Raw genomic sequence first — 13,283 nt, 5'->3', positions numbered from 1 at the left:
TTGGAGTGGGCTGATCAAAAATAATGTGACTGACTCTGAAATCTCCCACAGTGGAGTGGAAGTCATACCTTAGAAAAAACATACTTACTTTATGGGTAGAATTAAAGTTCACAGCAGAAACAAACAAACAAAAACACCTATTGCAAACTATTTCGCAGAGGAAGAGAACAGCCCACTTCACTTCTCTTGGGTTTTTATTACTGGGTTTGTGTTTCCATATTTTGAGCGGACCTAACACCGCTGGTGATCTCAACTGCATTCCCCTGCCCAGTTGTCACTGCAGGGAGGAGACACCCCAATGAAAGATGACCAGCACAGAGAGAAGCTATCTTAGCCACTACCATTTGGGAAAGTGCTGGAATGTCCACCTCTCTTCTTGCTTTGACTTCTTCCTAACCCGAACTGACCTCCTTTCTACTACCTTTTGGAAAATCGTGTGATATATAGTTTCACTATTAAAATGAAGTCAGCTTGCCAGCTTCTCCTAAAAGAGAGAATCGAATTTCAAAACTTCCCATGAGCAATAACGTATTTCCTTTCCCACCCCTGCCCTGGCCTTCACATTTGCGTCACATAACCAAGGAGCATAGTCTGTCCATTGCATTGAAAACATGTGTCAAAGCACTGCTGCTAAGTTAATGCATCTCTTTTAATTTGCCAACAGACTGAATGCATAAAACATCGCTTATTAAAAGCATTGGCAGCATTTTCAGAAGCTCTATGAGACATGTTAAATTGTTAAATTTTGAATTTAAAAATGGAAGATGTTCTTTGTTCTCATTCTTCAGATGTTATTACAATTTAGTGGGCCTTTCTTGATAAACAACAATTTCCTTTACCCTGTTAATGCAGTCAACGTCTTGATTTTTCACAGACTTTATACATTCGAGCTGAAGCCCTTTTCCAGAAAACTGGAAAAAAACTATGTCTTTCAAGGCCAAATATGACACTTCAGAAGTGTAGGTTGATTTGGCCCCGTTCCAAATAAGTATACTATAAAACCCTCACGCATGTGTGCGAGCGCACACGCACACATACACACTCACTAATTCCCACTGTTTGAGCTGTCAGACAAGGAAGTGTCGGCTTTTGCCTTTGTGTTATGAGTAACGTACGACATTTGGTGTCCTACCTGGGCCAGGTTGACAACATGTAATCCAGAGTAACAACAACAAAACTTACTTGGCAGCATTGCTGAACTCCAACCAGACCATTTATTTTAAAGAAACCGAACTCTAGCGTAAGGTAAGCTAGTTCCAGCTGAGTTAGAAGATTGTAGTTGACATATCTTGGGATTCCTTGATGGGTGTCGAGGATTTGTGATGTGGGCCAAGTCACTAGGGTGGCCTCTGTTTTATGAGTCCTGGTACATAAATTAACTTTTACCAGTATCCGTAGGGACCTTTTTTTTTTTTTTTTAATGGAGGTACTGGGGATTGAACTCAGGATCTTGTGCATGCTAAGCATGTGCTCTACCACTGAGCTATATCAATTTTAAACTAATATTGAAATTGGTAAAATTGGTATTGGTTTTAGTCACAACATTTGGAGTTTCATAGTATGTTAAAGGGAAACTCACTTCTTTTTATGAATGAGGTTATTGACATCTAGAGAGAGAGGAAGTGACTTGTTCAAAGTCATATAGTAAGTTTGTGGAAAAGATGACTCCAGAACATAGGTTTTTTCCCTGCTTAAAAAAAAAAAAAAGCAAAAACACAAAAAAACTTGATGGTCTCCATAGGAAGAAGCCTAAAATGCCATAAAGTTGGCAGGTATTCAAACACCTCTTTCTAACCAGATGATTTCACTTTATTTATCTAAGATTTTGTCATTTGTTGTCAAAAGGCTAGTAGCTGTGTTTATGATGCTGGGTTTTCCTGTTTGAGGATGTGGAATGCCTTTTCATCTGTCCAAGTCTACTTCTGTATCCCTACTGTGTTCGCTGCATAGATCTTACAGACTTCTTGCTAAATTTAATCCCACTATGGAAACATTTGCGGATGAAAGTGTATATCTGAGACTTGCTTTAAAATAATCCAGCCTTGGGGGGGTGAGTGTTGAAGAAATTTCGACAAAACAAGATTGGCCACATGTTAATTGTGATGTTAGAGGAAGGGTCAGTTGGGGGTTCATTGTACTACTCTCTACACCTTTTGTATCTTTGAGATTTTTCATTCTACTCGTGGAATGAAGGCTGGGGTGTGTGTGGGAGTGTTACAGGGTAACACAGCCCCATCTGGCTTGGGCAAAACATGTCTCTGAGACCATCTCTCTCTGTTTTCAGGGTTGTTATGATCTGGTGACCAGTTTCATGGAGACCAACATGGGAATCATCGCTGGAGTGGCTTTTGGAATCGCATTCTCCCAGGTAAGTTTGCGACCGGGTCCAGCTTTTCCTCTGTCTCTTGCTCTCATTTCTCTCCGTGGTCTCCAGAGTCCCTGGAGGCCCCGGGGAAAGGCTGATAGATGGGGTCAGAACTCCTTGCTCATTAGTCCTCAGGTCATCTGTTTATTGATTTTCCTTTTTCAACTTAAATGAAGTTTTGCCATCAAGGGAATATCAGTTACAGTTCAACTAATGACTAGCTCCAGAAAAACAACTTGCTTCTTCTGTAGGTCAAATGGAGGTTAGCTGCTCAGAGTGCTGCCTTAATTGGAGCATAAACAATGCCACGCATCAAATGGCTGATTTGGATTTGTGGGGCGCGGGGAGGCATTTTTCCTGGTTGATCTGTCCCTTTTTGTGTTCTTAGTTCCTGTGGATTATGCATGAGATCGCTCCCTTTAAAGAAAGCCTAAATTTAGCAAATTTCATCTTATGATCATTATTTTAGCCTCTAGGTTTAATTATTGTTTCTTAAGAGGAAACTGAATTTGTACATATCAGACTTTCTATCCCTTTATCTCCACCCAGCCTCTAAAAAAGAATGGGAGAAGTAATTATGCAAACTAAGCAAGCCACACATACTCTAGGGTGGAACATGATAAAGCTAAAGCTAAAAATTTGCCCCCCTCCACCAGGCCATGTATCGCCCCACAGGCTTCTGACCTCCCAGCCAAACGATGCGGCCTTGCTGTAATATTGCTGTGGGTAGAAGGATCTGCATAGATATTGACCAACCAAATAAAAACCTGATTTGTCTCTAACTTAGATTTTTTTTCAGACCAAAAGATTACTTTTCCAGCAAAGCCCAATTACCATTATCCCTGTAATGTTTCAGTGGCTCTGATTTTACCTGCCTGAAGTGTGTACTGGCCCTCCCAGACTATAATGACTCCCCCGCCATCCCCTATTCTGTGCCTCTTTCCTTCTTACCGAGCACTGCAGATGCAGTTGAATTTAATTCAAGTTTGTTCCTGAAACGTTTTTATTGAAATAATGCATATACAGAAAAGGGCATGCATTGTATGTATACTTATTAAATTATACACAAAACGAACATACCTGTGTCCTAACCATCTCTGAGATCAAGGAAGAGCACGTTAGCCTGGTAGTTTTTGCAAACAGAAGGCTTGGCCTTAGATAAGTCGAAAAACTTTTCTTCCCAAGCAGTTACAAAAACCTGTGTGACGGTTCATCTCACAAGGCCATGTGGACTCAGGCAGCACGAGGGTGTATTTCCTGTGGCAATTTCCAAGTTCTTTTACCATGCTTTGTTTTTTGTAGCTCATGAAGTGAATTAAACCCCACCCTTCCACAAACCAGAGTAGGTACCACAAATAGTGCCAATTAACTCAGTCTCCAAGACCTGTCAAAAGAAGTTGCAGCCCTGCACGTTCTCCCGGTTGCTATCATATCTCAGTAATAGCACTTCAGTGACGTATCTGCAGTGGCCAGGGGACATTCTAGAGGATTCTGGACCTGTGCAGGAGGCACTTGGTGGCTGCACACAGAGTTGAGTTTACACATTTATGTGCAGCCAGGCTTGCGCTTGGTGTTTGAGGACGACTGTCTTCTTGGAGGAGGGACTATCGCCGAAGTCTCCCCTAATAGCTGCCTGGGAACCATAAAGGGACCTGCTGCTCTACTCTCCCTAGGGAGAAGAGAGCCTCAAAGAGCCTAGAATCTCATAGATGAAACATGTTATCATCCAAGAATATTTCCATGTGGCCGCGAGGGCTTGAGAAGACAGTCCTACTCTCATGAATGGGATGAACCAAGTCGTCAAGAATCTCATTAATACCTCTCCCACTTCTCTCTCGCATCCCTACGAAGGGACTTTGGGGTAGACCGATGGTTATCTGGCCCAATGGGTGTTCATCTCTGTGCTGCCTTGAAGAAGTCCCTTGAAGAAAGCGGGGCTTGCTGCATTTGCTCCATGGCCCTCTGGGGCAGTGAGAGGGGCTTTGATCCCCCTACTCAGGGAAGCCCCAGACAGACCCTCTCTGCAGAGAGTTTATGTCTCACCAAGGTGAAGCAGTTGTCGGGATAAAAAAACAAAACCCAAAGCTCAACAGCATTGCAGAGTCAGTCCCATTCACCCCCGTGGCCAGTCCAGTGCCGTGGGGCAGGGACTTGAGTTCTGGCGTGCTCGGCTTGGGGCAGGGAGAGGAAGGGCCACGGCTGGCTGTTAGTAACAGTTCCTAGTGCCGGCGACCTCCGAGGACCTGGAAGCTGAAGCTGGCTTCCAGAAGCCAGTAGATCCAGGGCCTCTCCGGGACCATGGTGGCCACTTACCAGATGCCTGTTCAAGAAGAACCAGCCCCGCTGGACCAGGAACCCAAGCTTTAGCCACGTGTGTTCAAACACCTTTGGACAAGTATCATAGCAAAACACAGCAACGGTTGCCTGATATTGAGAAATCCATCATGTTGGCCTGTGTCTCGGCCTTCTTATAATAAAGCAGCCTCTGCTGAGCAGAGGCCACAGGGAGGCCAAAGTGGGTAGGAAAGAACAGAGCTCACTCTCCCCCCTCCTCACCTGCCCCACACCTTCTCTCTTCCCTTTTCCTCTCCTGCTCTGTGATGTCCACGCGCTCCTCTGTTGGAAAAAACTGGGCTTGCTCATCCGTTGTCTTAGAAAGTAAAGGTGGTATGAGGTACAAGGAGAACTAGGCTGAGCCTAGCCTTTCAACCACCTGTGCAAGAACTTTGTCCCGTTACCCAACTTAGTAACTTAAAGCTCTTGAGTTCTGTTTTTGGATGGAAGGGTCTGGGCAGGCGTTTAACACTTCTCTCCACCAAGTCCTGTTGCCTTTGCTGTCTCAAGGAAAAGCCCATTTGTCTGGACTTGATGGGCAGGCTCCCCTATAATTTTATAGCAGGTGGTTGAGTGTGTTTTGACAGCTTTGGCAGCTACTCTTTTATTTGAGAGGGCTTGGGGGAGGGGACACACACACACACACACACACACACACACACACACACACACAGAAAGATCATCGCCTTCCTCATCCCTAAAGTGACCTGGAAGCCAAGAGTCCAAGTCCGGACACTCGCATCGCTCAGTTTGTGGCACTGCCTCCCGCCTTGCTTGGCCTCCTGCTGTGGGTCTCCGTATTTAGCACTTTGTACCCAACGTAAATAGCTTCGCTAGACTTGGAAGCTGTTAGGCTGGATGAATCCCCCACAGCACAGAATGTGACATCCCTGGGTAGGGACGCTAGAGCTCTTCTACAAGAGGGGAGAGCTGAGCGATGTGCTTGAGGTTAGGCGGCCACTGTAGATGCCAGGTGACAATCTCGCCTGCTCTGCTCTATAGACACTGAGGCCAAAGACACCCCTCAGCATTGCCCCACGTAGCACCTAAATGGAACTTATTTTGTGCCTTTATACAGAGAGGGTTTGAGTCTGTGAAATTGTAAGGAAAAAGGAAGCTACAGATCCTTTTCCTACCCATCCACCCCCTGACCCTCACCCCTGCAGGGCCTCCCCCGGGCCCAGGGGCTGCTGGGGTGATGCATCATGGGCCAAGGGTTCTTTTCTGGGACCTGTTTACCTTTTCCGTATGGAGGGCAGGATACAGCTGTCAGTAGCCTCCATGAGGCATGGCCGCATAAGGCTAACGGAACATTGGAACGGTCCCTAAAAGCATTTATACAGTTTTATTCATACCAGATTCCTTGGCACGTTCCCAAAGGCGTGGAAGTTTTATTTACTTTCCCAGTTAAGTCACCAACATAAGATCTCCATAGGCGTTAGAAGGATCTGAATTTTTGACCTACTGCTTGCCACTTTCTTGTTAAGAAAGCTGCTTTTACAGCTGTGTTTGCTGGCCTCTCTCTGCCCCTCAGTACCAGAGATGGGGCCACGGTGGGCTCCCGTGGGGATCGCAGGGGAAGACACCCTGGCCCCATCGCCTTTTACATCCCTTATCTTTGCCGACCTGGACCCCACCTCTCTCTCATCCCCTGTCTCCCACCTCTTGGAGTCTGCCCCGGTGCTGTGACTCACAGAGCCCCAGTGATGCCCAGCCCTCTCCAAGCTCTCTGGGGAGGAGGCGCTTCGAGAAAGCCTAGAGTCGGCCTTTTGTAAGTAGAGAGCCTTTCTTCTCTTCCTCCCTCTCTGGCTTCTCCGTTCGTGAAGCAGCAGGGCCTCCCAGAGGGTTTTGTGACCCAAAAGAACGCAGAACGTATCGACAAGGCCAATGGTGGTAAAAATAAAACGTGGCTTCCACAAATTGGACAAAGGCTAATTACAAAGCCTTAGTCAACCAAATATAAATAATGTGATCTCAAACTGCCTAGGCTGTACGGGATTGGCATTTCCCCAGGCACGGGGGGAGTGAGGGCTGGTTCTGGGGTCTCCGTCACAAGGGCTTTTCGGCATCCGAGGCAGGCGCTCCTTCTGTCTCCCTCCGGGATTAAAGCGAAGTTTGTTCTGCCCACAGACTCCAGCCTTAATACATATCAGCAGCCCGGACTCCCACAGAGTCGACCTCTGTTCTTTGAGGCCCTTTTTATACATACTTAACGTAAAAAAGGGTTTCATCTAAATAAGGATGGATTTCTCTACCTACAGATTAATTGGGTCTAGTGGCAAGCGGGCCTTTTGTCCTGGCTCAGACTGTGAAAGAGGCTGTGTCTTTACCGTTAACAGGCTTTCAGTTATGTACCTGGAAATAACCCAGTAATAATTGGCATTAAGTACAGGATGCTTCCCCGTTCCCCACCTTCCCTTGACTTGTACTTATGGAAATGAGAGAGCAAAGTTTTCTCCCAAACATGATGAAACACGATAGCAGATTTGAAATCAGTAACCCCGTGAATAATTCAGAACACCTACCATATCCCGAAGCCTGGATTCTCTTGCACTAGAAGTAACTAAAAGCCAATACGTGTAAACTGCTGTTTCCACAAGGCTCATACGTACCTCAGCTTGAGACCTTTTTTTTTTTTTTGGAAAAAAATATCTTAGTGGATGTTAAAAAAGTGATTTAAAAACAAATGTGTCTTCTGCCATGGGCAAACCGAAGAAGGTATGTTCTTGCCCCAGAAATACAAAATATAATTATTTTAAAAGCAAACAGCTTTTCTTTCTACCTGTATTTTTTAAAGTTATGGTTTCTGTGAGAGAGTTAGTATGTCCAGTGCTTAGCAATGATGCTGTTTCTGTTTGGGGAACAAAAAAAGGTGGACAGACAAGCTATATTCCCTTGAAAGCAGGCGTTTTAGATAAAAGAACTATGAAAGCATACTGAAGGGTTGTCTGGCTGTGTGGCTTATGAATTGCTGGCGGGGGCCGGGAGCACTGCCAACTGTGAAGTGAAAGGGTGACCACTGGATGTGCTTAAACACATGAGGTCAACGAGAAGAACCTGAAATACTAAGCTTTAAAAAGAAAGGAGCGTCTAGGAACTTGAAATAAAGAGATGCCCACTGCGAGCCCTCTCCCTGACGTGTGCAGTGTGGGGCGGAGGGCTGACTCCGGAGAGGACGGGGGTCTGGTCCCCAGGGTGGGGGTGGAGGCTGGAAAAGGGGCAAAGGGGCTATTCTTGGCTAGAAGAAAAGAGCGGAACCTTAAACTTTGTGTGGGTTACCTAGATGGTTTGGGGGAAATTATTGAACCTCCCTGAACCCATTATCTTACCTGGAAAATTGGGACGGTAATACTGCACAGGGATGTCGTAAGGGTTAAATAGCTTGATATCTCTGAATGTGCTATGTGCCTCTAATGCTTATTTGGGGTTTGGCTGGCATCTGATTTTTGACAGTATCATGTGTGATCCTGGTGTGTGTTGGTCCTGAAAAATGGCAGTTCTAATGAACAGGGACAAGCTATAAGGTTCAAAGTCCTTGCACTCATGGGAGGGATTTTAGTTTCTCATTTGGCACAGTATTCTGGAGGTTACAGCCATGGCGCCTTTGGCCACTTGGTGGTAGGTGCATGATACTATGGATTTTGTGGCACAAAATGATGTTGGCCAGAGAGTTAGTAGAAGATAAGGGAAGTCCAGTAAGGTGGCGATCTTCCTTACCCGATAGAAGTTATAGTTTGCATATTTCACAGCACAATTGCAATTTTAAAAAGAAAGATAAGAATCTGGGATGGCACCAAAAAAGGGAGGCAGGTGGACTGGAACCTGCGGAGTTGGGCAGAGAGCTAGCAGAATAGAGTTCAGGTGTTGCCTTGACCAACACTGGGACCCAGTGTGACTGCAGGTGTGTCACCTGTAAGAGAGGGGTGACCAGATGGACTGGATGAGTGGTTCTCTCGCCTGTAAGACTTGTTAAAACACCAGTTGCTGGGCCCCATCCGCAAGAGTGTCTGATTCAGCAGGTCTCGGGTGGGCCCTGAGAATGTGTGTCTAACAAGGTCCCGGGTGATGCTAATTCTCCTGGTCCAGGGGCCACACTTGACACTGTACTAGATGAGGTCAAAAGGTCATTGCCACCTCTGAGCCAAGCAAACATGGCCCATTGCTTAAGGCAAGGAGAAGGGACTCCGTTTAGCCAAGAGATACTGCAGGCCTCTAGACACGGGTGCAGTCACGCTCCTGTCTGAAGAGTGCTGATCCTCTAGAGTCAGGAATGAGAATTTTGGTTTCCAACAAGCAGAATGTGCAAGATGTGTTTAAAGATATCTCAATAGTGTTACAACAGCTTTTATCAGCTCCACTGTGCTATAGTTAAGTCAAGGCCCAAAGATGGGTAGAAGAGTGAGGTCTTCTGAGGAGGTAGAGGTACCCTGATAGCAGTTGTCCTGGGGCCCCTGAAAAACCAGTAGACCTTGGGTGTAGATGGGCCCATTTAGGCCTAAAATATCTACAAGGTTTAGAGACAAAAAGAAATTAAAGTCCCACTCCCCTCCCCAACCCCTGGCCCCCACAAGCCATGACTTTTCTTACTTCACTGGCAAACTCACCAAGTACAGCATCTCATCATCTCAAGGAAAGAACTGTCATCCTGTCAGCTGGGTATGGCTGGAGTATCATCCTGTGTTGAGATAGCTTCCCCAATGCATGCACTTAGCTGGTTTTGAATTCGATTTTGGCATTTTTGTTAATACCTTGCTAATTCTGTGGTGCTTCAGTTTTTCATTACTCTCAGAACACGTGAACACATTTCAATACTACTTACATGTCAAAAGCTGCTTTTCAATGGCCAGTTCGAGAACCTCGAGCTGTCTTCCACCAGCACTTAGACTCCCTACAGCCGAAATCAGGTTTGATCGTTTTCCCTCGTGCGCTTCCCTCCATTCACATACGAAAGCCCTCCACTGTTAAAAATTACATTGGGGTGGGGGGTCAAAGAATTGTTCAGCTCAGTGACTTGAGATCCTCCTTCTCACTTTTCTTCTGCCAACAGCTGATTGGCATGCTGCTGGCCTGCTGTCTGTCCCGGTTCATCACGGCCAACCAGTATGAGATGGTGTAAGGAGGTGAGTGGCGGTGGGGAGTGTGAATTGCAGGGTGCTCCCTTTGGGGCACATACAACCCTTCAAAGGGACAAGGGTGCTGCCTGGCCACTTCATTCTTTGATCTTGGTGGCACTTGTCCACGTGCCAAAGCCTCATAGCTGTGATCACTGCTGTTGTGGAAAACATATACATGCTCTCTTCAGCTTGTCACCTTATTTGAAGTCCTTGTTAATGGTGAGCCACTCACATGTTTTCGTTTCTCTCTTAGTCTTTCAAGAACGACGGAATAAGAGACCTGTTTTCAAAAGGAATGGCAGCAATCTTTGAAAGACTTCCAAAGAATGTTAGAGCACAGTACATAACACACCTCCCCTAACCCCCCACCCTGCGTGCAACTGACACTCCCACACAGCCTCTGCTCCACCTTTCAGCCTGCATCATGTGTAGCGTTCCATTTTGTGAAGCCCCATCGTGCCAGAGTGTAGCCAGGTTCCCTGCATCTAGTCCTAGGGGACCCCACCCGAGGCCCTGTGCGTGCCGGCTCCTCCATCTGTACCTGGTCCAGCTGCAGCTCATCGTAGGTGACTGGTTATCCGCACCATCACTGGCCCTGCTGGGCCCTGCATGTAGTGTGGGAGGCTCCTGTTAGCCCTTGATCTTGACTGATAAATGCCCCCCCCCCCCAGATGTAGACAAGCAGATAGCTATCTGTTCTTTTGGCTTCATCTCCTTTGGTTGGGTTTTCCCTTTTACTAAGGCTCTTTCCTACCTTCTTCAGGCTGCTTAGGACATGCAAAGAGAGACATTGGTAATTGTCCGTGAGGAGAAACAGGCACGAAGGAAATTGTTGCGCTCTGGGTGGCATCCTTGCTCCTTGTTACATGCCTGGGAACGTGCAGTGTAGTGCAGCTAGGCCTCTCAGTTGAAACCTGTATAATCCTCTTACAAAGCTGTATTGTTGCTTCCCGTGAAGGAAATAATATGACTTCTGTTTTTCCCCAATTAACCGCTATTGTGTTATTTTACTTTCTCTCTACTTTTTTCTTTGCATTGACATTACAGACATTGAGGACCTCATCAAATCAATTTAAAAATGAGTGTGAAGGGGGAACAAAAGTCAAAATATTTTTAAAAGATCTTAAAAAATAATGCCTCTGTCTCGCATGCCAACAAGAATGCATTGATATTGTGAACATTTGTGATACACGTATTAATAAATAGAGTCATTACAAATTGCTGTGTTCTGGTTTTGTTCTTTGGTTGGTTAAGTTTTTAAACACATTTCTAGTCCATCTTGTTCCACAGAGAATTGGAAGTGGACCACCTTACACACTGGCACATCCCCCTACACCAGCAGCTCCCACTCCACCAAAATACCATCAGGCAGTGGAAAAATCGAAGGGTTAGATTTTTTATGGACATTCCAGAAATTTGAATCATTGATATCACGAGCAGGAGATACTGTTGGCTGCGAAAACAGAATCTTCATGTTATTTCAGGCTGGAGGCAGAAAGATGTGAGTTTTTTTTTTTTTTTTAAAGTCTGGATGTCATTTTTTAAAAAAGGAAATATGCATCTGTTTTTCCCTTTATTGTTTCTAATGAGCATGTATTCTTCCCTTCCTCCCTTCTTCTCTGAATAACTGTCTAAAAAAGAGATGACATCATACCATTCAGTTGTCCCAGTGGCCTGGTTTGCACTCAAGTATGGAGTCCTTACAGTTGATGTTTTAAAGAGCATTTTAGCAATATGTGCAGTGTATATTATCTGTGATCTATTTTTTCCTTCTTAATGAATCATCTTTAAGAACTAGTAAAAGCAGTTATTGATCTGTTTCCAAATAAGTGGATCTAAAAAGCTCCCTCTTCTCTGTAATTAGGATGGGAGATAGTGTTTTAACTGGATGCATTTATTAGCCCAAACTCTGCATCAGGTAAATCCTAAAAGGTAAATCCTAAAAGGCTTACAAAGGGTACTGACCCATACCTTCAGATAGTCTCTCTTCCAAAGGCCAGCATTTTTAGAGAATTAAGATCTCTTCTGTGGAACCATATGTATCACAGAACTTTAAAGTTTCATTTAAATTTCCATTTTATTACATACGGAAATGAGACTTCTCTGTAAAATCCTAAATAGAACCACCCGTGGTTCACCTTTTGCAAACTATGCGTTTACTGGTATGCTAACACTAACATCGTTCTGCTTTGGTAAGCAAGAAAGCTCTACATTTCTAAATTAAAGTCAGAGCTCATCGTTACATAATTTCAACGTGAAACATTTGGACTAAGGTTGATTTGACTTTAAAACTGTAAAGCATTCATGTTTTCAACCTCGAAGGACTTGTGTATAATGCACATTCCTCCTTCAAATGAAAGGAAAAAGACACAAGTTGAAATACCTTTTTTCTTTTTCCTGAGGTATAACATTTACGTGTGGTAAACTGCACAAAATGTAAGTGGACAGCTTGAATTTTTACATATATAAACCAGTATAACAATCACCCAGGTAAGATACAGAATTTTTTTTAGAACCCCCGAAGGTTCCCTCCTGCCCCTTCTCAGTCAGTAACCACTGCCCCCATCCCCGCAAGAGTAACCGCTACTCTGAAGTCCATTACCATAGATTAGTTTTGTCTGTTCTTGGACTTCATGTAAATGAAATCATACAGTACAGACTGTTTCACATACCTTCTTTCACTCAGCGTTGTCTGCAAGAGTTATGTGGTACATATAAACATAGTTTTGTCTTCATTGTTGTGTAAGAGTCCACTGTATGAATATAGCACAGCTGATCCATTCTGCTGCACACATTTGGGTTGCTTTCAGGTTTGGGCTACTGTGAATACAACCACAATGAGCTTTATGGTATATGCTTTTTGGTGGATGTAAACATCAGTGGAATTGCTCAGAAATAAGATATTTAGCTTTAGAAGGTATTGCTTAACATTATTCCAAAGTCATACTAATTCACACTCGCACCAGTGTAGCAAAGTTCTAGTTGTTCCACATCCTCACCAACACTTGCTGTTCTCAGACTTAGGTTTTAGCCATTCTGTGTGTGGCAGTATCTCAGTTTGTCTTCACATTATGATTAGTGATATTGAATACTCAGTTTGTCATTGCACTTTGATATCCTTTTTTATGAGGTGTTCAAGTCTTTGTGTTTTTAAAAATTCAGTTATCATAAATTGATTTGTAGGAATTCTTTATGTATTCTGGATGCAAATCCTTGTTTGGATGTATTTATTTTCTCTCAGCCTGTCATTTAGCTTTTCACAATATAGTCAATTATTTTTTCCCAGCTTTATTGAGATATAATTGATATAATGTTGTGTAGCCTTGAGGTGTACAAGGTGATAATTTGATCCACTGATATATTGCAAAATGATTACCATGGTAGGATTAATTAACAATTACCATTTCTTTTCTGTGGTAAGAGCATTTAAAATCTACTCTTAGCAACTTGCAAGCATATAATACAGTATT

The 13,283-nt window shown here is 44.2% G+C and overlaps 1 protein-coding gene across 1 annotated transcript in view; it reads left to right on the top strand.

The window, feature by feature from the left end:
* TSPAN7 (tetraspanin 7) overlaps nt 1-11,031 on the top strand; it is a 115,104-nt gene extending 104,073 nt beyond the window's left edge. The window contains exons 6-8 of the mRNA XM_031445486.2: nt 2,285-2,368; nt 9,747-9,819; nt 10,067-11,031. Coding sequence (XP_031301346.1) covers nt 2,285-2,368; nt 9,747-9,815 — 153 coding nt within the window. The 3' untranslated portion in view covers nt 9,816-9,819; nt 10,067-11,031. The remainder of the gene's footprint in view (nt 1-2,284; nt 2,369-9,746; nt 9,820-10,066) is intronic.
* The last annotated feature ends 2,252 nt before the right edge of the window (nt 11,032-13,283 follow it).

Source organism: Camelus dromedarius, chromosome X (genome assembly GCF_036321535.1).
Source record: "Camelus dromedarius isolate mCamDro1 chromosome X, mCamDro1.pat, whole genome shotgun sequence".
In the NCBI taxonomy this organism is placed as follows: Eukaryota; Metazoa; Chordata; class Mammalia; order Artiodactyla; family Camelidae; genus Camelus; species Camelus dromedarius.
This window is presented reverse-complemented; position numbering and strand designations above follow the sequence as displayed.